The sequence below is a fragment of the Anomaloglossus baeobatrachus genome, chromosome 1 (assembly GCF_048569485.1).
Source record: "Anomaloglossus baeobatrachus isolate aAnoBae1 chromosome 1, aAnoBae1.hap1, whole genome shotgun sequence".
Lineage (NCBI taxonomy): Eukaryota > Metazoa > Chordata > Amphibia > Anura > Aromobatidae > Anomaloglossus > Anomaloglossus baeobatrachus.
Genome location: NC_134353.1, coordinates 153,997,024 through 154,019,024, shown reverse-complemented (window position 1 = coordinate 154,019,024; position 22,001 = coordinate 153,997,024). Strand labels below are relative to the sequence as shown.

Here is a 22,001-nt window from a genome sequence, read left to right as displayed (position 1 = left end):
GGATTTTGCACAAAACGTGCGTAGAATTATGTGCATGCACGATAAACAAGAAAAATCTTTATTGCAGCCAAAAATGTACACAATATTTTACAGTGGTACCTCGCTTAACGAGTAACCCACTTCACGAGAATTTCGCTTAACAAGCAAAGCTTTCTGTAAATTTGTAACCCGGTTTACAAGAAAGCTTTGCTGTGCGAGCAAAATCCTCACCTCAGACACTTCCGGTTCCGTCCATCCACCGCGCTCTGACCCGCACTTGCAGTCCACACAAACACACACAAGCACGCACATACACACACAAACACACACGCACACACACACATACAGTATTATGATCACCTTACCTTCCGTTCCACCGCCGGCCTCATGGTTCTTGTAGTTCCCGGGTACATCGTGACGTGTTTGCGGCGAACTACAAGTACCATGAGGCCGCCGGTGGATCGGAAGGTAAGGTGAGCATATAATATGTGTACCTTCCGTTTCATCGCCAGCCTCCTGGGTCCTGTAGTTCGCCGCTCCGCTCCACTCCAGGCTGTACATCGGCATCCATAGCGACGAAGCAGGAACTTCCTGGTTCCTGTCACCGCTACTCAAAGGCAGTGCGCTGGCCAATCAGAGGCAAGCGGCTCTGCCTTTGACGTCAGTGCTCTGGCAGGAAGTTCCTCCCTCGTTATGGTAATCCGATACACGGCCCGCACCGGAGAACAGCAAGTCCCAGGAGACCGGCGATGGAACGGAAGCTAAGGTGAGCATATAATATGTACGTTTGTGTGCTTGTGTGTTTGTGTGTGTTTGTGTGTGTTTGTGCATGTGTGGAATGACAGAACAGGGGACCAGGATGGGACATTTAACTAGTTGTGGACCGAATTGTCTGCATTGCAATGATTTCCTATGGGAAATCTTGCTCTGCTGAACGAGTAACTTGGTTAACAAGCACAGTCCCAGAACGGATTGTTCTCGTTAAGCAAGGTACCACTGTATATAAAAATTTATTGAACATTCATTCTGCAACTTTATTGGAAAATAATTCTTGTGTATTTTCCTTTTTTCTTCAAAGCTTCTCTTGATACTTTTTCCCCTATTGAAGGCTTGCGGATTTTCCCTGTGAAGCATGCAGCAGTCGTTCCCCATCATGTTCACATTCCGCCTACCTTAGTTTTGTTGTTCCATCTCCTTGATATCCTGATGAAAACTTTCACCTTGCTTTTCATTACCAGCACCAAAGTTTTTAGGAAAGGTGTCCAAATGGAACGTAAAAACTGTAACTTCAGTCATCAGACAACTTAGTTTCTTGAAACATTTCAGCATGGAACGGAAGGACTTAAAATTTGCCTTTTTGTTAATATCTAGAAATTTCTTGATGACTTCTTTAAAAAAAGAAAGTCGTTTTCTTAACACCTTTAGTTTTTGTTTCTAACACGTCTTTCATGAGTTTCCGACAGTACCTGAAACTTAGTACACAGGTACTTAAGTCTATCCTTCTCTTGGTAACTTTTTCACAAACTGCTTTATCAGTCAAAGCTTAATATGGAGTGGTGGCAGGAAAACTTTAGTGGGATCAACTGAACTTTCACAACTGTTTTTGGGTCCAGGTCACAAAGATGTTCTCGTTGGCTAACTTTTTTGGCTGCAGTGTTGAGTCCTATCTCAGCTGTTCCATTCAGACAAAAAGCATGGGTACTTTGTGTATCCTCTTTGCTCTTCATTTGAGCTCTAGAAAACCTACAATATTGACCACCACTCAAAAGAGCCAGACTATCAAACAAATAATAGCCAGGTAGTTACTCAATGGGAAATATATACCTATAAAAATACTACAATTAGAATAAATTTTTCAAAAATCATCTTTATTGAAATATATAAGATAATGAAAAGGATCTAAAAACAGATGCGCAACAGATTGATATGATAAAGCTATTCAAGAGCAAATATAATTGTTACTGATGGCAAACAATGTACTAAAAACTATCAGGATGTAATATTCATCTACAAAAGTGTCAACGATTGACACCAAAAAACACTAATGTTGCAATATATAATATAATATCAACTCAATAGATTACATTATACCAAAAAGAGAAATTTACGACATATACAGGATGTCTCCTGAAAAACAGACCCCTCCAAGGGTAATAAAGATATTACGTTGGGAACACCAAGTCAAAATCCCCCATGTAGCATAAATAATAACAATCTATAATAATGATGGGAATAATATCAAAGCCAAAAATATGTGATGATACAAAATAACAACACAAGTGTGCCGTTATAGTAACTCGACGGTTACAGTTAACCATTGGAAACCCATAATCACAAAAGTATATCTACAGGGGAAACAGTAGACAAAGGTAGATGGCGTCCCACACACTCTCAAGAGTAACCGTTGAGTTACTATAACGGCACACTTGTTTTGTTATTTTGTATTTTGTATTTTGTATCATCACATTTTTTTGGCTTTGATATTATTCCCATCATTATTATAGGCTGTTATTATTTATGCTACATGGGGGATTCTGACTTGATATTCCCAACATAATATCTTTATTACCCTTGGAGGGGTCTGTTTTTCTGAAGACATCCTGTATATGTTGTGATTTTAATGTTGTTTTATATAAAAGAGTTGTCCGACATTAGCTTACCAAACATTTTTAAGTTTATCTGTGCTGTATTGTCATATAAATCACCCCTACATTGTTATTTTTTGTTTTCTAACTTTTCTTCCTCTTGAATTATCCCTTTATTCTCTGCAGCTCGTTGTTTACATACAGCTCCAGCAAACTGACCTCTTCCTGTGCCACACCTCCTCGTCAGAGCTGGCACCGCCCGGCCTCAGTGTCAAGGCTCGCACCCTGCCCGCTATCAGTGTCCAGGCTCGCCCCCTGCCCGCCCCCTGCACACACATTCCCTGTCAGTATTCTGCCCCAGCACCTGGCCTGTTTCTTATCACTCTAGCATTGGAACTAACAGCCCCACATCGGGCTCTGCGCCCGACACACACATCGGGCTCTGCGCCCCCCACACACATCGGTCTCTGCGCCCCCCCCACACACACACACAAACGGCGCTCTGTACCAACCCCCCCCACCATCGTTCTGTACCGACCCCTACCCCAATAGGGAACACATGTAGGCTACATTCACATGACCGTTCCGTTTTTGCGGTCCGCAAAAAAAGGTCAGTTTTTTTCACGGATGCATCCATGTCATCCGTGTGCCTTCCTTTTTTTGCGGACCGCAAAAAACGGAAGCAGCAAGAAAGATAAATAGATGAGTAGATATAGAGATGGATAGATAGATATAGAGACAGAGAGATAGAGGGATGAATGAATGGGATAGATAGATGAGAAAGACCTATATAATGTCCCACCTCCCTGCATATTCTAAGCTGGCACCCTTTAGTGACTTTCATGTGGCACTAAAGGGTGCTTAGCCTTGTATTTAGCCAAAAGATAAGTAATTAAAAAAAAATGACGTGGGGTCCCCCTATTTTTTGTAGCCTAGGGTAAAGCAGACGGCTGCAGCCTGCAGACCACAGCTGGCAGCTTCACTTTGGCTGGTAATCCAAAACAGAGGGCTCCCCACTCTGTTATTTTAAATTATATAAATAATTTAAAACAAAAAACATGCTATCCCCCCCAAATTTGATCACCAGCCAAGGTAAAGCAGACAGCTGTGGTCTGGTATTCTCAGAGTAGGGAGGTCCACTGTTATTGGACACTCCCCAGCTTAAAAATAGCAGGCTACAGCCGCCCCAGAAGTGGCGCATCCATTAGATGCGCCAATCCTGGTGCTTCACCCCAGCTCATCCCGTGCCCTGGTGCGGTAGCAAAAGGGGTAATATATGGGGTTAATAACAGATGTGTAATGTCACCTGGCATCAAGCCCAGCAGTTGGTGTTGTTACGCATCTATAAGATACCCAACATCACCAACCCAGTCAGTAATAAAAAAAAAAGACAAAAAAAAATGTTTTATTTGAAAAAACACTCCCCAAAACATTCCCTCTTTCACCAATTTATTGAAAAGAACAATAAAATCAGGGTGTGGCGTAATCCAATAAGGGTGTCCTACGACATCCATACCATAGTCAATGTCCCAGTCAATGAAGAACAGAATGTTACCCATTATCTGGGAGACCAATGCAGTGACCTGAGCTAACCTCAATAGCCCAGGTCACTGCAGGGGATGACGAGCGCTGCTGTCAGGTTAGATGAGATCATTACCTGCAGTGACGATCTCCTGCTCTACTGACGTCAGCGCCGTCACTGACTTCTATGCCCGCCGCGTTCTCAGCAGTATCATGAGAACCCGTGACGTCACCACTAGTGACAGTCTCGGGCCACCCGCGAGACGTGACGTGAGAACGCGGCGGGCATAGAAGGCAGTGACAGCGCTGACGTCGGCAGAGGAGGAGATCGTCACAGGAGGTAATGATCTCATCTAACCTCCTGCCAGCAGCGTTCATCATCCCTGCGGCTGCACGCACTGTGAGAAGCTGCTGATACTGCAGTGTGAGCAGCCGCGAGGCTGGCAGGGAGCGGGACACAGACTGCAAGGGCACTCCTGCTATCCTAAGCACTGTAAGCAGGGGGCCCGGTGCTGGCACCGTGGGCGGGGAGAGTACGGGGTGCAGGATAATGTGTAGGAGGGTGCAGGGAAGGGGGGCGGTGACTCCACGCACTGTACCCGCCCAGCAGGGTGGTAACAAGCTGTTCCAGATTTGCATGTCAACATGGTCCTGCCCATGTTGACATGAAATGACCGGAAGCAGCAAAATCGCGGCAGGAGCGGTCACATGACCGCTCTGAGCCGGGGGAGAGGGGCTGACAGCAGGGCAGGTAAGTGGTCACTATCTACTTACCTGCCCCAATGTAGCCCAATAGGGTAATAATAAAAAAAAAGTCAAAATAAGCCGGATAACCCCTTTAATAAAATTGATTGTTATATGCAAATACATATATTGTTGGTGATTTATAATTAGTTGGTTGTAACTTCCCAAATATTGGTGGTGATTTTGGTGTTTATACCAAAAAGAGAAATTGCCATATACACTGTTCGATATGTGCCACAATATAATATACTGAAAAGGATTTATCCAAACAAGGATGACAAAGGCATAATATGGTATCAGTGTGGAGTAGATAGTACTAAGCTAGCAGATGGATAATAATATGTTAAGGAATATAAGGGTAGGGAAAAAAATTATAATATTAACGTGATAAGCTACAAATAGCAAAAGTAAATTGCCATGTGCAGATAAACAAGGTATACCACAATACTACATATTCGCAAAGCTTTACCAATAAGACACCCTATCATATCAATCTGCTGTGCATCTGTTTTTAGATCCTTTTCCTTGTCTTATATATTTCATTAGAGATGATTTTTGCAAAATTATTCCCAGTGTACTTATTTTTATAAGTACTCATTTGAACTCTGCCATAAGATACCCCAAAAAATCTCAACCTGTGGTACAGGGCCAACCATAAAAAGTCTCTTTCCTACAACCCCAGAAAGAGGTTAGCATATGAGGGCACATAGGCTGCCCCCATTGCATTACCTTGAAGATTTAGGTAAAACTTGTTGAATGAAAGGAAGTTCTGTATCAAGGCAAAATGCAGAAGAGTTATTGGAAAATCATATACTAATTTGGTGTTCGACATTCCTAGGAAAAGCTTCAAGGCATTTATGCCTTCACTGTGTCAAATAGACGTGCAAAGATTTTCAACATCACATCTAATAATCAAGATTACAGCATCAATTTGTAGCCTATCCATTTTCTTCAATATGTCAGGCGTATCTTAGATAGTGGTAAGTGAGCACTACCATGCTCAGGTGCTCAGTATTGCTATGTAGGGGCACAAACTGTATATAGAAAGGCTACATGGGGGCTCACACTGCATATAGAGGGGCTATAAGGGGGCTCATATTATGTGTAGGAGGCTATGTTGGGGGCTGTATATAGAAGGGCTATGTGAGGGCTCACACTATATCAAGAGGCTATGTGGGGGCTCACACTCTATATACAGGGGCTATATGGGCCTCATACTGTATAAAGAGAGGCTATGTTTGGGGCTCATACTATATGTACCGTATATAGGGGTATATGTAGAGGCTCATACTGTATATAGGGAGTGCTGTGTTTGTGCTCATAGTGTATATGTGGGTGATGTCAGTATACTTAATTCTGCTCAATAATAAGTGGGACAATTAATACTATAATAATTTAATATGTGAATATTAATATTGAGCTTAATTAATTTCAGCCTATTGGTTCGACCCTCCACACCAATCACAGTCTCTCATGTGGCACCTCCGGAAAATTACCGTATTTTTCGTTTTGTAAGATGTCCCGGATTATAAGACGCACCCCAAATTTGTAGATAAAAAAAGGTAAAAAAGATAAAAATGGGGTCCGTCTTATACTCCGGTGTTGTCTTACTCCACTCAGCAGTGGTGGTGAAGCGGGTCACAGGAGGCAGAGGTTTTGCTGGCAGCAGCGGCGGGTCCGTGGTAGCAGCAGCGGTGGCGGGTCCATGGTGGCAGAGGTCAGTGGCGGCAGCAGCGGTGGCGGTCAGTGGCAGCAGCGGCGGCGGTCACTGGCGGCAGCAGCGGTGGGTCAGTAGTGGAGCAGGCCGGTGCGATGAGTGTCCCAGTGTCTGCGGTCCTGGTTCAAATAATGGCGCCTGGAGTGGCGCATGCGCAGATGGGAGCTCTCATCCAAGGGCTCCATCTGCGCACTGGCTGACTCCCCGAGTGGTGTGTGCGCAGATGCAGCTCTCATCCAAGAGCTCCATCTGCGCATGTGCTGACTCCCAGCGCCATCATTTGAATTGGGACACTCACCGCACAGCCTCCGCAGTCCGCACAGCCTCCTGCTCGCACGCACAGAGTGGCAGCCAGCAGGTCGCATGCCCGCCCGCTTACCCACACCAGAGAGGCAGCTGGCCTCCAGGATAGAGAGGGAGCTGGCACCGACAGGCACCCGGCCACCTGCATGCACCCGTTCGCCGCATAGACAGCCTCCCCCCGGTAAGCTATATTTGAATTTTAAGACGCACCCCTCATTTTCCTCCCAAATTTTTGGGAGGAAAAGTGCGTCTTATAATCCGAAAAATACGGTAATCGCCCACCGCTGGCCTAGTCTAACCATGTAATGACCACCAAAAGGATAACTAAAGGCACAGTTTGCTCAGATAGTAAAATGTGATAATATAAAGATGTAACAAGTTAGTAGACAAGAGTGATGAACTTATGAACTTACAGTACTATGGAAACAGTTAACGTTTTGTTTATTAGTATTGAAATTATTGGCGAAATAATTAAAATACAATTATTGTTTTTTGATAAGTTGTCACATTTTATATTTGAGTCCAGCTGAAGAAAGTAAGGCAGATGAATGTCAACGGTATTATTATTATTACTCTTTTTTTACAGATCTATTTAGGAGAGTGATCATGGTTGCCGAACCTCAAAAAATATTATACACCCACAATTTGTGAAATAGCGATAATTCACAATATAACTTTTACATCATGCAGCATTGGTCACGACATATATATTAGGTAACCAAAGTTTAGTCTGGAGAAAGAACAACCTTCTAACTAGAGTTGAGCGAAACGTTTTGCACTACCCTCGTTTGGTGTCCAGTTCAGTTCTCCATGGCAGTTAGACCAGGGCAGTCTTTACTTCTGCAACTGGCATCACAAACCCAGTATCATGTGTGCTTCTTGTTTTTAGTAGACCGCGTGATATACGACTTGAAGGCGCGTAAGTGACTAGGCCTAATAAACACTCGAAGCGCCAGCAGGATACATGGCCCATGATGTTGGCCGCATCAGTAAAGACTGCCTTGGTCCAATTGCCACTGAACACCAGACTGGTGGTGGGACCAGAACAGTGTGAATGCTATTGCTCAATTCTACTCCTAAAGGGCGCTTTACACGCTGTGACATCGCTAGCGATGTCGCTAGCGATTGCACCCGCCCCCGTCGTTTGTGCGTCACGGGCAAATCGCTGCCCGTGGCGGACAAAATCGGTACTTACCTGCCTAACGCCGTCACTGTGGCCGGCGAACAACCTCTTTTCTAAGAGGGCGGTTCGTGCGGCGTCACAGCGACGTCACACAGCAGGCAACCAATAGAAGCGGAGGGGCGTAGAGCAGCCGCATAAAGGTCACTCCCACCTCGTTGCCGAAATAAATAAATAAGTGGTAAGTTCCCTAGAAAAATCTTTCAAAGAACCAAAAAATGATTCTTAACTCTAGAACTGACAAACAACACAAAGCCTTTTTTTTTATAACAAAAGGGGTCTGTCATGTCTAAATATTAGAATTTCTCAGTACTGTCTGTGAATTATGTCTGTGGTTCTGAATGTTAGATGTCCATAAGAGTATAACCAAACTGTTTAATCCTTTATTTTGGAATTGTACTGAAAGAAAAGAGACCGTGCAGCATTTTATAGCACTAGCGTTATAGGAATGGCTGCAAGCAAGTCTATAGGACGGCCTTATTATTATTATTATTTGCAATCACACAGATTAACCTGTGTTGATCATGTTGTGTTGAGTCACATGTTAAGAAATAATAAGTTACCTGTTAAAATATATTAAAATGCTTGTCCAGTCTTAAGGCCGCTTTACACGCTGCGATATCGTTACCGATATCGCTAGCATGCATACCCGTCCCCCTCGGATATGCGTTATGGGCAAATCGCTGCCTGTGGCGCACAACATCGCTCGGACCCGTCACACTACTTACCTGCCTAGCGATATCGCTGTAACCGGCGAACTGCCTCCTTTCTAAGGGGGGCGGTTTGTTCGGTGTCACAGCGACGTCACTAAGCAGCCGCCCAATAGAAGCGGAGGGGGCGGAGATGAGTAGGACGAACATCCCGCCAACCTCCTTCCTTCCTCATTGCCGGCAGCTGCAGGTATGATGTGGTCCCTCGTTCCTGCAGTGTCACACATAGCGATGTGTGGTGCCGCAGGAACGCCGAACAACCTGCGTCCTGAAAAACCATCGATATTTAGGAACTGTACAGCGTGTCAATGATCAACCATAAGGTGGGTATTATCGCTCGTTAGCGGTCGCTGTTACGTGTCACACGCAACGACGTCGCTAACAAGAACGGATCTGCGTCACAAATTCCTTGACCCCCAAAGACATCGCATTAGCGATGTCGTTGCGTGTAAAGTGGCCTTTACTCTGCTGGTTGACCTGCAGATCCGGTATAGCGTGATACCACTGCAACCAGTAGTTGCACATGGAAAGTATAATGCATGGGGTCTGTTAGTTAGGATAATGTGGGCGTCACACGAGATGATCTATCGCGCGTTGCATCGTCGGGGTCACGGTTTTCGTGATGCACACCCGGCATCGTTTGCGACGTCGTTTCGTGTGACACCTCCGAGTGATGCTGAATCGGTCACAAATCGTGAGTCGTGTTGTTAATGTTGGCCATAAATTTACTGTGATGCAATCTAGTCATGCATCCCTCTTAAACTGTCTGCAGTCCAAATTATGAGTCACTTGTGGTAGCATGCATACCACTCTCTTCCACACACACCAGAGACGTACTCGGATATGAATAGAAAGTAAGACTGATTTATTCCGGAAGTTGGACAAACATTTAAACGGAGTTATTGGCTAGGTGCCAAGAATACGTAACACGTCTCCTGTTGGATAAAGTATAACAGCTTATTCTGTGATATACAATATACTGTAATTTGCTTGCTTCCTCATTTATATTAAGCAATGTCAGCATGATTCACTCATCACATGAATAGCCCAGACTGTCTGAGTCTTATGTCCAAATGCAGAACTAGGTGGGGTACACAGTCTGAAACAGCATTAAATCCTGGCTTTTGGATATCTTCATATATACTCCTAATAGTTCATAATCTTGTCCTTAACAGTGTACACGTCGCCTATTTTTAAAAAATTGTTTATTTTTCATGGCGCCGGTTGTTCATTGTATATGGGGCAGCACACATCGCTCCGTGTGACACCCCCGGGAATGATGAACACAGCTTACCTGCGTCCCGTGGCACTCGCCGGCTATACGGAAGGAAGGAGGTGGGCGGGATGTTTACGTCCCGCTCATCTCCACCCCTCCGCTTCTATTGGCCGGCAGCTGTGTGACGTTGCTGTGACGCCGAACGTCCCTCCCCCTTCAGGAAGAGGATGTTCGCCGCCCACAGTGAGGTCGCTCTGCAGGTAAATACGTGTGACGGCGGTTTAACGACTTTGTGCGACACGGGCATAGATTTGCCCATGACGCACAAACGACGGGGGCGGGTACGATCGCTCATGCGATTGCACGATAGATCGTACCGTGTGATGCCCACATAAGAGTCATTCCCAATATTTGAAGGCGTTTGTGAGTTTCCTTATGAAGTTGGCCCGAGAATTAGGCAGGTCATACACATTTGATGACTATTGGATGAATGATGCTTTGACTGATGTTTGGTTGGCAGTTGACTTTCCCATATACAGGAGTGCTCATTCAGTCCAGTGGTCGTGTTCTTTATTAGAATGTTGTCAGCTGACACGTCGGTCGGATGATGGGTTATCTCTGGGAGAACAATGCGTTTGGCAGTCCAAAATCGGACATATGTAATTGACATCTTCCTCGATCATCAGTCGGCTGATGCCCCCATACACATAAGACTATCAGACGAACCCATCGATATCGTCAGATTCAGAGGACATTACAGTAGTTGAATGTGCAAGGGCCTTTACATTTAGAACGTCTTTTTAAAGGTTTGTGTACAAGACACATTATTTTTTTGTGTTCCACTGTTTATTACATTAAGGCTAAGGACACAACTGCGAGTAAAACAGAGCGAGTGGAATGCGATAAAAAAATTGCATTCCACTCGGACCCATGTTACTCTCTGGTGTTGCTCCCATGAGCGATTTTTTTTCTCAGCCCTAATTGGACTGAGAAAACAATCGCAGCATGCTGCCGGTGGAATCCAATTTGTTTTCACTCACACCCATACAAGTCTATAGGTGCGAGAGAAACATTGCACTGCACTCGCATTACAGCGGAGTACAGTGCAATATATGGATCAGCTGACAATGGAGGAGATAGAAAGATTAGTCCCTCCCTCTCCTCCGCAGGTGTGATCCGATCGCAGGATTGCATCACAGTATAATGACACTCTACTTACACTCGCAGCTGAGCGGGAGCCGAGTGTTATGTGAGGCACTCGCAGTAATGCCTGTGTGTCCTTAGCCTTAGAAACATTATAGATGAGGTTTTAGAAAACGTCACAATGCAGTGGAGGAAACCCATATCAATGGATATACTGAAATATGCAGCATAAACAAAAACTGGATCTTTTGGTGCACATTTTACCACCATGGAGGCAGCAGATCAGTCCCATTCACACATGCCGAGCGCACCCTCCCAGACCAGAAATACACATGCAGTTTTCCAAGATTCAATTTTTTATTAGGTTTTTGAGCCGGAGCCAAAGTTGGATCCATCAGACATATAACATCCTTTATTTTTATCATTTCTTTTAAAAACTATTCTGAGTTTGGCTCAAAAAGCCTAAAGATATTTCCAGTAAAAACGTCTAAAAATTACGATATTGCCTAATACACTTTTTTTTTTACCTTTTTATAAATATGGTAAATTTTTGCATTTGTATAGCAGAATGATTATGTTGTAGTTACCCCGTCATTTACTGGTCTTTTCTTGGGTTTGTCCAATTAACAAACAGTATTTCGGATGACATATTCTAAAGTATTTACTGTAAATCGAGTGGAGAAAGTGCTTCATTAAAAGTGTCGTAAATCATCGCTCCAGTAACCAAACGCTACTATAATGCTGTACTGTGGGAATATAGGGTACTTCTCACATTTCTATGTAAATGTATCTCCCAAGGTTAAATTAAGTTCTTACTAAGAATTATTCATAGCTGACACTTCGGGTACATACCTCTATGTTTTTGTTCAAGTGCTCACATGAGACACAAGCCTAAGGGGTAATGAGATTCCATAGGTTCTTGACAAATATGGCACTGTATATACTATAACGTCACATACTATCATGTTTGTTCTGCAGAATTTTCTCATTTTTGTACTCATACACAATTTTAATTCTTTATTATTTAAATTGGTCTAGATTTTAGCCGTAAGGCGAAGGAAGACCAGTTGACAGATTTTTTTTTTATTTCTTTAATCTGCTGGGACCCCCCAAAAATTGTAAAAACTAGATTTATCACCTCCCATAAAAAAAGACTTGCTCAGAAGAAGGACAACTTAAATATCACAATATAATAAGCAGACGTGTCGTCTACAGTAGATCCATCACATGTAAATACCAAAGGGCTTATTAATAATGTGCCAGTTACCTGGGATAACCTGTGCAAGCTAAGGTATTAGGTACTTAGTGTAGAGAGAATGACATAGAAGAGTATATGAAAGATGAGCTAGATTAGTAAGTGGGTTTAGCAATCAACACTGTATGTAATACATTTGGTGTTAGCAAAATTATGAAAGAGCATTCCAGTGTACAGCTGCAGCACTGAAGAAGTCCATTATTGGAGGAGATTTTGATGACCGTCATTAGCAAAATGGTGGGCATAGGGTCGTAGCAGAGATGAGTGGTAGGTTTTAAGAGACAGATGATATCTGGGTAACTATGTGGGAGATCCTTACATTCTAATGTATTCTTGATTGAATGGAGGGCCAGTATAAGCGACTGAAAAAGAACCCACTCTTGGTTAACTTTTTTGCAATATTATTATTTATTATTATTATAGCCCAATTTATCCTATGGTGCTTCACATGTGAAGAGGGGTATACATAATAAAAGCCCAAGTACAATAATCGTGAACAATACAAGTAATATAGTCAACTACTGTATTCTATAATGAGGCATTCATTAAAAATTGTACATTTTATGGCATCATTTTTTTTCCCTTTGTTTTGGCATTGAAGCCTATGTAGCAGTGTTTTCTAAATTCCAGTCCTCAACGACCCCTAACAGAATACTATTGTACAGGTGATGGAATTATTATCAAGTCATCGGAAATTGCCACAAGTTTTCTCCACTGTGCAACAGAAGGAAATCCTGAAAATATGACCTGTTGGGGGACCTTAAGGGCCGGATTTTGGGAAATGCAGCCATAGAGATATACTTGTATGCCTCAGAAAATCCAAGTACGCACAATATATATAACCAGTATGACATTAAAGTGTATTTTTGCCCAGTAGATACATTTTGAGCATGACGTCTATAAGTGAGCAACTTCCAGTGCAAGAAGGCTGAATTAGTCACTGTCCTTTCAGCACAGGATGAATGTTCAAACCAAGTACAGACACTAGGTGCACCTCTGGTGTTTCCAAACATTTAAGTGCACCTTCTTATTTACCCTCCATCTTCACCCCCCAACTCCCCTTTTCTTTGATTGACAGCCCTGGCTTTATAGAGCCACAGAATAGCAGAGATAGATGGGAAACAAGTAGTTGGGAAAGTGTAGATAAATGTTTGGCCACACCAAGATGCACCAAGTGTCTGCACTTGGTTTGAACTGTCATTTTGTGCTGACAAAGCCTCTTTAAACAGGTCATCAAAGCTTTCTACATTTGCCAACATTTATGGCCAAATCTAAAAAATGTCAAGGCACCGAGAAGCTTCTCTCCAAGAAGGGCCTTTTTTAGGCCATAAAAATTCCATGTAATTTTTATGACTTGAAAAAGGCCCTGTTAGCTGAAATGTTGTTTTTTTGCACTTTTTCCTTTTATATGCGGGGACAAATAAAGATTTATAAATGGAGAGGAGCTTCTTGGTGCCTTGGAATTTTGTGGATTCTCTACAAAGTTGCAGCTGGTGGAGAACTGCACCAAGGAGCACGAGTGGTGGAGTGGTGCATGGGATACTGTTGATTCAAGTAACATTTATGGCCTAATTGAAAAATCATTGACATGACACACAATACTTTTGTCACAATCTGCACCAAGAGAGTCATTGTCACTTATCCAGATAATTGCCAAAAGTAAAATTGATAGATTTTATAGAACAGTGGTCTATAAGGCACGCATACTAGATCCTCTACGGAAACAATTTTTGTGCACCCTCGGGTAATTAGTACCTTTTACATTGGCAAGGTATCAGTGGAGTGGAGTGGTGTGAAAGCAGGGATGGTGTGACACCCATTGACCACTATCTGTCAGTCGTTTAACAGCTGTTTAGTACAATGTGAATGGAGCAATCAGCCTGGTGTTCCACTGAGTAGTTTGTTGAGGAACATAAAGCAGATGGGCGAGAGAGGATTCTACCATAACACTTTTATTACATTTGTACTGTGCTACAGCGGAATTTGCAGCTGTCACAAGACCCATTCCTCTTCTGCAGACCTTACCGATCGACTGTCACATAATACCGCCACTTACCATTTTATTTATTTATTTTCTTGCTTTTTTTTTCCCTGTCTCTTTTTTCAAAACAAACATTTTCTTTCCTCCTTGGAGAGGGCTGGACCATCCTAAAAATACACAGCTTTGTATGTAAATAGAGGAGAGCTGATTATAGGCTGGGACTACAGCCAAGGTTTGAGAGAGCCTCAGGGTGTTTTACATTTAAAATGTGATGCCTGACAGGATCAGTGTGTCTGTCTTAACCCTGTAGTGGAATGGCATTGATCTTTCAGGAGGTATGGATCTGGTCACACAACACAGGCGGCACCAAAATGTCGTGTACCAACATACAACAAGATCCCCCTCGAAAACAAGGAATTTGATGGTACGTTGTGCGACTATGACGCCACAAGGCTGACTTTGCAAGGTGAAAGGGTTAAGACAGCTTCTTGATTAGCATGAGACTGGGTTGGCTGTCTTGCTTCCTGCCCTTCAATAGCTTTTCACTGCATTCAAAGGCACAGAGCCATTCAACAGAGGACAGAGCAAGCTTTGCAGAGCTGGGAATACCTGAATGCAAAACTGTTTGGGTCTTATTGTGTTGTAGACCCATAAGCTTGAAGGAGTGGCCTGGCGAGAGCAATAAATAATGGAATATGAGCAGTGGCAGGAAAAGGCTATGAGTGGACCAAGAGAAGGGGAGAGACACTGATCGCCAATCCGAGGATTTCTCCCTTTCATCACTGTGAAAATTGGTACAGGCGCGTGCCTGGGATATGATGCGATGGGGACTTTTGCACGCCCAGTGTGTAAGGAACAGCTGTGTGGCTGTGAAGAATGAATATTGTCCCTTGATTACTGCAATGCCGATTTAGATTGCCTCATTGATTCGCTTCACGGAGCCTGATAGGTGAAGAGAGGAGGGAAAAAAAATCCACGTTCGTCGTCATCGCCTCCTCATTTTAATGCCATAACCATTGGGATATTGACGTTGACGATTTTTTTTTCCTTTTTCGTTCCCGCAAGATCTTCGGTGCAAGTGTTCAGGTTGAAACCAAATTCTGTGGGTGTTTTTTCCCAGTATTTGCTGGGTTCTTTTGTGTTGTGCCTCACAGTTGGCTAAGCAGCCCTATGCTGAATCAAGCTATTGTTTGGGATCTCAGAGCTTTCACGCTACAAATCTCTGCTCACTCCCCCTCCCCTTCTTTGGCTGAGAAGCCACATAATGTGCCTTTCCTCCACATGAATCTGGAAGCTATAAGCTGGATTGATTGCAAATGAAGTGTAATGCATTGTGGGACGTGTGTAAAATTGGATCATTCGAGGGAGAAAACGAACGGACCCGCAGCTGGCTTCCTAGAAGAGGTAGCGGCAAAATGTTTGCAGCCCAGGCTCAAGCTGTGTGCTTAATGTTTTGATGAAAAAAAGGGAACAGCGGTGAGGCCTGTCTCATGCAGCTGGACAATTAGGCTTCAGGTAGCCTCAGAATGAAGAAGACTCGGAGTACAACCTTACGCCGGGCCTGGCCTAGTGCTGATTTCTCTGACCGGGCCTCAGACCGCATGAGGTCCCGTAGTGAAAAGGACTATCGCCTGCACAAACACTTTCCACCAGCTTTTATTTCCCAGGCATCACGAGGCTATATGACATCAGGTTTGTCAAATTTCCTACATTTATCCTGTGCTTCAAATTGGAATGATTAGAAAATATATATATTTTTATATATACAATGCTTAAATATTCCCTCTGACACCAGAGGCAATAGCCATCTGTCTATCCATCTTATCTGTCTATGTATCTATCAGGTTGTCATTGTGCACATATACAATGTATCGCTCCATGTATTTACATAAGGATAAGAATTGTATATATTTAGCTGCTTGTGTCTACATCCACCATTTTGTACATCGCTAACATTCAATGTTAGGCCTCTCAATATGGTGTTATTTGGCAAATAATGTATGCAGCACATCTAGATCTCCGGCTGAGCAGCCGAATGGCCGGTTGCCCTGGTCAGATCCACACACGAGCCCTATTTTTATTCCATTTATTGGGAGCTGCTTATCCAGCACTTCCAATATGAGGGATGCTGCACAGATTTCCTACCCGTTATATATAATAGGTCACATATCTCGTATGCTGATATACCAAAATGGGCAGTTATATAAGCTATACGGCGTAGACAGCTTTTTTTTTTTCTTCTCTCATTTGCAAAAAATGGTGCAGTAATTGGCCTAATTAAAAACAATAGCCATAGACGTTTTCCCCTTTTTTTGCATGGGGTGATGTTGTTTTCGTCATGTCGGAGGTACTGCAGGATGCAGTGGTTAAATGCTGGTTTAATTTACAGAGAGGGGAACAGGCATGCTTAAGCAATGACCAAAATCTATTTAAAGACTGCTGCGTAATCTCAATGCAAAGCAGCTCTGGGCTGCAGAAAAGGATGGTGCCTGTGCTCCCCACAGCTGGGCTACCGACTCCTCAACCGGAGCATATTCATCACAAATCTATTACACCAGGCCCCAATACATCTGTACATTTTACATATGCATGTCCCCACAATGAAGTATATAGCCTAGGACCACCAATAAGAGAATTCAGATGTAGACTGACGTACTCGTGTAATAGATGTTGGCTATGTCATCCTCCATCATTACAAGTAACCTACTATACCAGCTTCTTTGGGGATTTGGCTGTCTTCTGAGATTCCCTCTGAACCCCACCTTCAGATATCACTCATACCTTACATATCTATTGCTCGGAATGAATGTATTCCATTTGGTGATACCCAGTAGATATCTCCTTTTACCATTGCTGTATTGGTAAATTTCCCCTGCTAATGTCCGTTTTTGCATGGTTATAAGAGTGACAATACCCGAATCTCCTGAGTAAGGCTCGTTCATTGTCTTATAAGGATATAAATAATATGGGAATGTAATAGGCCTGCAGTGGATCCTGCTGTAAGCATAGCCTCCTCCGCTGACATCACAGATGCCACAACGATAATGTGTTATGTCCAAAGGATGTATCTATTGATCTCTGGTAACCTCGCCGTACTAATGTAGTGATGGTAGTATGGCTGGACTAGCAATAGGCATTGTATTTGTATTACCACTATATATTGGAAGGGTTGAGATTTTTGTTTAGATTTTTAAAGGTAAAATGAAGCAATCTGGCTTTCCTGAATTTCCAGGTTTCCGAGGCCTTCCTATGTTTTCTCTAGCCGTCGGTATTAGATACATTGAAATATGGCTGCCTGAGCATCAGTAGAAAGACACAACTTCATCTCTGTGTGACGTCGCTTTCTCTTGACCACTGGAGTGAGCCTGACTCAGCTATATTGAAAAATGGTGTTTAATTATCATATTGGGGGGCTAACAAATCATACAATAGGGACCAATGAGTCGCCTACTTCATGGCCTTTCCTAGTACACATAGAAATAAATGATAATCCACCAGTGTATTCATTTCTGATGGGAAATCCCCTCCATCTATCCTACATGGTGGCCCTTGTACATACACTATATGTGGTTACAGATCTGATTGTTTGCTGGTACGGGTGTAATTGTTGTATGCCTATCATGGTAGAGGCTTGCTTTACCCTCTTGTGTAGATTGTTGAGTTGTGATAACTCAAGTGTCTCTAGGAGATCATCTGACACTTTGGGTTATGTCTGCAGGTTGAAATGTGAAGCCGTCTTGTGTCCTTTCAATGGACAGTCATGTAGTTATCTGGAGAAAGAGAGAGGAGGTGACTGGAGTAAAGGAACATTACCAGTTGCTCTTTATACCAAGCTTTGAGGACATTGGGTTATCGTTGGCTGACATCATCCTTCAGGCACTACAAGAAGGAGACAATGTAAGATATCTACCTGCCTTCATTGTAACCTGAATGATCTTCATCAGGCCGGCTATAATTTGTTTTATACACCTCCCCCAAATTGAAGGGTTTCTTTAGTACTGAAATGATTATCACATAAGGTTAGGAAGTGTGTTTGTATATGGAGGCCGGGGAGTGCACAAAACCTTTCTGTGCACCTTAATACCTATATAAAAATAGCAGCGATGAACACGTTTTTTAACACTGCCATGTTTAGTAAAGTCTTCTTACACATTTTCTGAATCATTAAGAAGAAGATTTGGATATATACCCTTAGGTTTTGTTGTGACCATGTCAAGGAACCTGTACACAATGCACAAAGATTGATGACCACGTTCCCAGGTGCGGGGACAATAAAGAAGCAGGGGCTAATTGACCTGTCTCCTATGACATAAACGTCTTTACATTGGTTTTTCGTATAACAAAGAATGTTAAAATTGCAAATGTACAGAAACTGAGTGTGTTATTATGGGTGAAATGCAAATGTATTCTAGTGGCCGGCCTTGCCATTTAACAATGGTCAATACTTAGCTGGAGGTACTAGTAAGTTCATTAGGAGCTGAGATTGAAAAGAGCGTGCATTAGCTCATGGGAAACCGTGTAATGGCAGTTTATGGGGGGTTGTCAGCAACTTTGTACTTATTGTCCCAAAATTTGCCTTTGGAGTTAAAGTTGTTATACCAGCCCCAATCATCTGGCAGGTATGTATCCAGCTGTATATCAATACACACATACAACCCAAGATCTTCATTATCACGCCAACTGTTCAATCATTTTTGGACTACTTGTAGTGTAATAATATATGCTTCCGATATTCAGAAAAGGTCAAAGTTAAGTAAATAAACAGGAATATAGGTAGGAAAGTTCTATTTCACTTTCTGAAGTATGCGTCACTTTTTCTTACCAGTGCTTTATTTGCATGGCTTTGATAAACAATGAGCACGCCTATTATGTAACGTCCCGTCTTTTTGTCATCACAGCTTTATCACAGTAGACTGACATGGGTGTGAATGCACTTATGGAGTTTACCAAGCTTTCAATGGAAGCCAAGGTCCATTTACACAAATCAAATGGCAAATTTGTAAGTTTTTGAGCAGAGATGAGCAGATCCATGGGAGTTTGGGTTCGGTTGTAATTCAGTTAAATTTTTGTTTCAGGACCTGGAATTGATCGGAGCTTGATCTTGGAGCTGGAACTCCATATAAAGGCCCCGTCACACACAGAGGTAAATCTTTGGCAGATCTGTGGTTGCAGTGAAATCATGGACATATTGTTCCATTTATACACAGCCACAAACCTGGCACTGATTGTCCACAATTTCACTGACGCCACAGATCTGCCACAGATTTATCTCTGTGTGTGACAGGGCCTTAAGTTGAGAACAAACGGGCTCAACTCAAGTAATGCGTGTACCTTTAAGGTGGCTTTACACACTACAACATCGCAAACGACATCGCTGTAACGTCACCGGTTTTGTGGCGTAATAGCGACCTCCCCAGCGACATTGCAGTGTGTGAAACACATCAGCGACCTGGCCCCTGCTGTGAAGTTGCTGATCGCTACAAATCGTTCAGGACCATTCTTTGGTCCTTTGTTTCCCGCTGTGCAGCATGATCGCTAGAAAGTCTCAGTGTGTAAAGGGGACTTTACAGCGACTTCGTTAGCGACTTCCCTTTCAAAAAGCTGCTTTACAACGTCCCCAATGACTAGCTAGGTCGTTCTGCAGGTCCGGATCGCTGTTGCGTCGTTGGCCAGGTTTGCCTGTTTGACAGCTCACCAGCGACTCACCAGAGACTTTGTAGCGATCCCGGCCAGGTTGGGATCGCTTGTGGGATTGCTAGAAAGTCTCAGTGTCTAAAGGGACCTTAATGGAAGTCAATGTTTGGGCAGTTCAGCTCTCCACCCACACTCAGCCAGCCATAAACAGGGAGGGAGAGCAGGTTTTTTTTTTATTTAAGGGTGCTTTTCACGCTGTGACATCGCTAGCGATCTTGGTAGCGATGTGACACGCCAGATCGCAGATGCGATCTGCGGAATCGCACATAGGTCGTTTTTAGCGCCGGTCACATGTGCGACCTCGGCAGATCGCATCTGCGATCTGGCAAGTCACATCGCTAACGAGATTGCTAGCGATGTCGCAGCGTGTAACACACCCTTTACACTCGCATCTGAAAATGTTCTGAGAGCCATTCAGAGACAGCAAATTGCTCCTAGTGGACCGAGCACTGAGTGTACCCAAGCCCCCAATACTTGATCGAGTGGTTAGGATATGAACAGCGCCAGAACTCGGACACAGACCTTTTATAAAAGTCCTTGTTCGAGAGACTTGGACACTCGCTCTTTGGTTTGAACCCCGAATTTTACAGTTCGGCTTTGCTTATCTTTATTTTTGAGCAATCATAAAAATAACTATTTGTTTCAATATTGCAAAGAAAATAATTAATTTCTTAAACATTAAAATTGATCATCTATACATAAGAACTATTTTGTAAGGCCATGTTTCTAGGAGCAAAGATGCTGCATTTTTTAAAAAAATTTATGGGGAGCGGTGTCTGCAGCAATATAAGCAATATCCATCTGCTGTGATTTTTCCTGCATTTTTGTGTGTTTTCTTCTTTTTTTTTTTCATGATTTTTTTTGGGTTAAGATTGAATTCAACATTTTTTGTTCACTTTTTAGTGAAAAAACAAAGAGATTCTGCACTTAAAATGGCAATTGATTTTTAAACATTAATATTTTCAAGCTTCCGATACTGTATATAGTGGAAAACACAGTTCAACAGTCTATACATACAACAGTTTTCCTGAAATCACCCCACTTTGCTGAAACTGTTAAATTAAACCGATTTTGGGCAAAAAAATCCATCTGAACAAAAGTCTGCATTTACATGGGAACATGGCCTCAATTTAAAAGTTTTTAAAAGTAAAAGTTTGTCCAACTCTTCCTAATACAGACACATAATTGTAATGGCGTAAAACAATTATTTAATCACCAACTATTTTTTGTTTTGATAACTTTGGACGTATAAATCTAATAGTTGCTTTCATTTATCTACTGTCATGATATATTATCCACTCCATGATCCAAAGTAAACGGCTTTATATATATATATATATATATATATATATATATATATATATATATATATATATATATATATATATTTATTTATTTATTTATATAATATTGCTATGCCAGTGGTATCTAATTATAAGCTATGGATGTTATATGTTGGTAGAAAATATGTGGCCAGACTAGCGGAAATATCATTGGCTCAGTTGATGTAAGGAACAGCAGAATTTATGTTTGGACCCGCCAATATGTAGATGATACTTGTCCACTAGGAAAAATATATATTAGCATACCAGAAATGAAGTCTGGCAACAATGATGACAAAAGTCATTAACTGGAAGGTATTTGGGATAAATTCAAGTTAAGAGGTTCCTCAAGTTACAATATTAAAGCAAAACTCGAGCATTTTTGTTTCTATTATTTCACCGCTGGAGTGGTGCTTTAAATCTAAATTCCCTGCCCCAGTATTATACATACCCATTTGCCGCTGTCTTCTTCTGTTATTGCGGCCCTGCCATCGGTGTCGAGCAGTTTGTGACCTGCCAGATGCTCCAGTGTTTTATGGAGCGAGCCAAAGATCGCCGTTCAGTACAAGTCTATGAGAGCCTCGTTCTGGCTTTTATAGACTTGCATTGAGAGCTGGTAACATAACTTTTGACTTCCCGACAGTCAGAATT

General features: G+C 42.6%; 1 protein-coding gene across 1 annotated transcript in view; it reads left to right on the top strand.

Moving 5' to 3' along the window:
* The first annotated feature begins 14,902 nt into the window (after nucleotides 1-14,902).
* STOX2 (storkhead box 2) overlaps nucleotides 14,903-22,001 on the top strand; it is a 185,975-nt gene continuing 178,876 nt past the window's right edge. Inside the window, exon 1 of the mRNA XM_075347154.1 lies at nucleotides 14,903-16,026. Within this exon, the coding sequence (XP_075203269.1) occupies nucleotides 15,861-16,026 (166 nt within the window). The 5' untranslated portion in view covers nucleotides 14,903-15,860. The remainder of the gene's footprint in view (nucleotides 16,027-22,001) is intronic.